The 2335-nt window shown below is 55.4% G+C and overlaps 1 protein-coding gene across 1 annotated transcript in view; it reads left to right on the top strand.

The window, feature by feature from the left end:
* LOC122547928 (SHC-transforming protein 1-like) overlaps positions 1 to 1859 on the top strand; it is a 9098-nt gene extending 7239 nt beyond the window's left edge. The window contains exon 4 of the mRNA XM_043686487.1: positions 1589 to 1859. Within this exon, the coding sequence (XP_043542422.1) occupies positions 1589 to 1844 (256 nt within the window). The 3' untranslated portion in view covers positions 1845 to 1859. The remainder of the gene's footprint in view (positions 1 to 1588) is intronic.
* The last annotated feature ends 476 nt before the right edge of the window (positions 1860 to 2335 follow it).

The raw sequence follows: 2335 nt of genomic DNA, 5'->3' as shown, positions 1-2335 counted from the left end.
ATTGTCCCGTAGTGCCCAGGGATGTGCAGGTTAGGGTGGATTGGCCATGCTACATTGTCCCGTAGTGCCCAGGGATGTGCAGGTTAGGGTGGATTGGCCATGCTAAATTGTCCCGTAGTGTTAGATGCATTAGTCAGGGGTAAGTGTCGGGAAATGGGTCTGGGTGGGTTACTCTTCGTCGGGCCGAAGGGCCTTTTTCCACACTGTTGGGAGTCTAATCTAATCTATGATTCCACATAGTAGCCTATTGAATGTTAGATCACATGAGATTCAGGGAGATCTGGCCAATTGGAGACAAAACTGGCTTGACGGTGGGAGACAGAGGGTGGTGGTGGAGGGTTGTTGTTCGGACTGGAGGCCTGTGATCAGCGGTGTCCCACAGGGATCGGTGCTGGGTCCCCTGCTGGACGTCACTTACATCAATGATTTGGATGAGAATTTAGGAGGCATGGTTAGGAGATGACACTAAGGTTGGTAGTGTGGTGAAGATGGTTATCTAAGAGATCTTGATCGATTAGATCAATGGGCTGGGGAGTGGCAGATGGAGTTTAATTTGGATAAATGCGAGGGTGTTGCATTTTGGGAGAATGAACCAGAGCAGGGCGTTTACAGTTAATGGTAGGGCCCTGGGTAGTGTTGTAGAGCAGAGAGACCGAGGGGCTCAGGGACATAATTCTTTGAAGTTTGTGTCACAGGGTGGTTAAGAAGATGTTTCGCCTTCATTGCTCAGACCTTGGAGGGCCCTGGGTAGTGTTGTAGAGCAGAGAGACCGAGGGGCTCAGGGACATAATTCTTTGAAGTTTGTGTCACAGGGTGGTTAAGAAGATGTTTCGCCTTCATTGCTCAGACCTTGGAGTACAGGAGTTGGGGACGTCATGTTGGGGTTGTACAGGACATTGGTGAGGCCTCGTCTGGAGAACTGTGTCCAGTTCCGGTCGCCCTATTACAGGAAGGAGATTATTAAACTGGAGAGGGTTCGGAAGAGATTTACCCGGATGTTGCCAGGAATGAAGAGTTTGAGTAATAGGAAGAGGCTGAACAGGCTGGAGCTGTTTTCCCTGGAGCATCGGAGGCTGAGGGGTGACCTTATAGAGGTTTATAAAACCATGAGGGGGCATGGATAGGATAAATAGACAAAGTCTTTTCCCCTGGGGTGGGGGAGTCCAGAATTAGAGGGGTATAGATTAAGGGTGAGAGGGGAAAGGGACCCGAAAGGCAACGTTTTCACACAGAGGGTGGTGCGTGTATGGAATGAGCTGCCAGAGGAAGTGGTGGAGGCTGGTACAATGACAGCATTTAAAAGGCATCTGGATGGGGACATGAGTAGGAAGGGTTTGGAGGGATATGGGTCAAACACCTTGAGACCCTTCCATCCAACTTCGAGAACCTGTTCCCACCCCCGATCGTCTCCCTGCGCAGCATTGCTGGGGGGCTGGACGGTCCGAAGGCGCTACGCAAATGCAGGTTGCTCGTCATGGAGGGCAGCCTCCGTCGTTGGCTGCCCATCGCTGGGTGGAGTGGGGGGGTGGGGACGCATGCCGTTCTGTGATCTAACGATTTCTCTCCCCCCCCCCCTCCCTCGGGGCAGGATGGCGGGTTTCGACAGCTCGGCCTGGGACGAGGAAGAGGAAGATCCCGCAGACCACCAGTACTACAACGACTTCCCGGGCAAGGAGCCGCCGCTGGGGGGCTTGGTGGATGTCCGGCACCGCGAGGGGTCAGGGGTCGCGGCCCCCCGGCTCCCTGCCCTCCCGCCGCAGCACCCCAACCATCACGGAGCCACCCTGGTCAGTACAAGCCGCGGGCACGATGGAGGGAGGCCATTTGAGCCCCCAAAGGGATAGCATAGGCTATTCGGACCCTCAGTTGGTTGGTGGGGGGGGGGGCAAGGCGTAGCATAGGCTATTTGGCCCCTTGGGCCATGAGGATGTGGAGAGGCCATTCAGCCCACCTGGGCAACAGGGACCACTCTGTCCCTCAAACCATGAGGCTGTGGAGGGGGCCATGTTGGTTTGGAAGAGGCCATTTGGCCCTTCGGCGACCTAGGCCATCCTGTCCCTCGGGCCATGAGGCTTTGGAAGAGGCCATTCAGCCCCTTGGGTGACATCGGAGCAGGAGGAGACCATTCGGCCCACCCCCCCCCCAGGGCAAGATAGGGAGCAGAAGGCCATTCGGCAATCAGGGCTGTCCCACCATTGGATAAGCCCATGGCTGATCTTTTACCTCAGCGCCATGCGCTTACTCCTGGTCAAGCCCATTGCGTATCCTCCGCACCGATCAATCTCTCAGTGACTGAGCCTCTCACATCCCTCCAGAAGAGATTCCGCTCATTCTT

The sequence above is a fragment of the Chiloscyllium plagiosum genome, unplaced genomic scaffold (assembly GCF_004010195.1).
Source record: "Chiloscyllium plagiosum isolate BGI_BamShark_2017 unplaced genomic scaffold, ASM401019v2 scaf_4501, whole genome shotgun sequence".
NCBI lineage: Eukaryota > Metazoa > Chordata > Chondrichthyes > Orectolobiformes > Hemiscylliidae > Chiloscyllium > Chiloscyllium plagiosum.
This window is presented reverse-complemented; position numbering and strand designations above follow the sequence as displayed.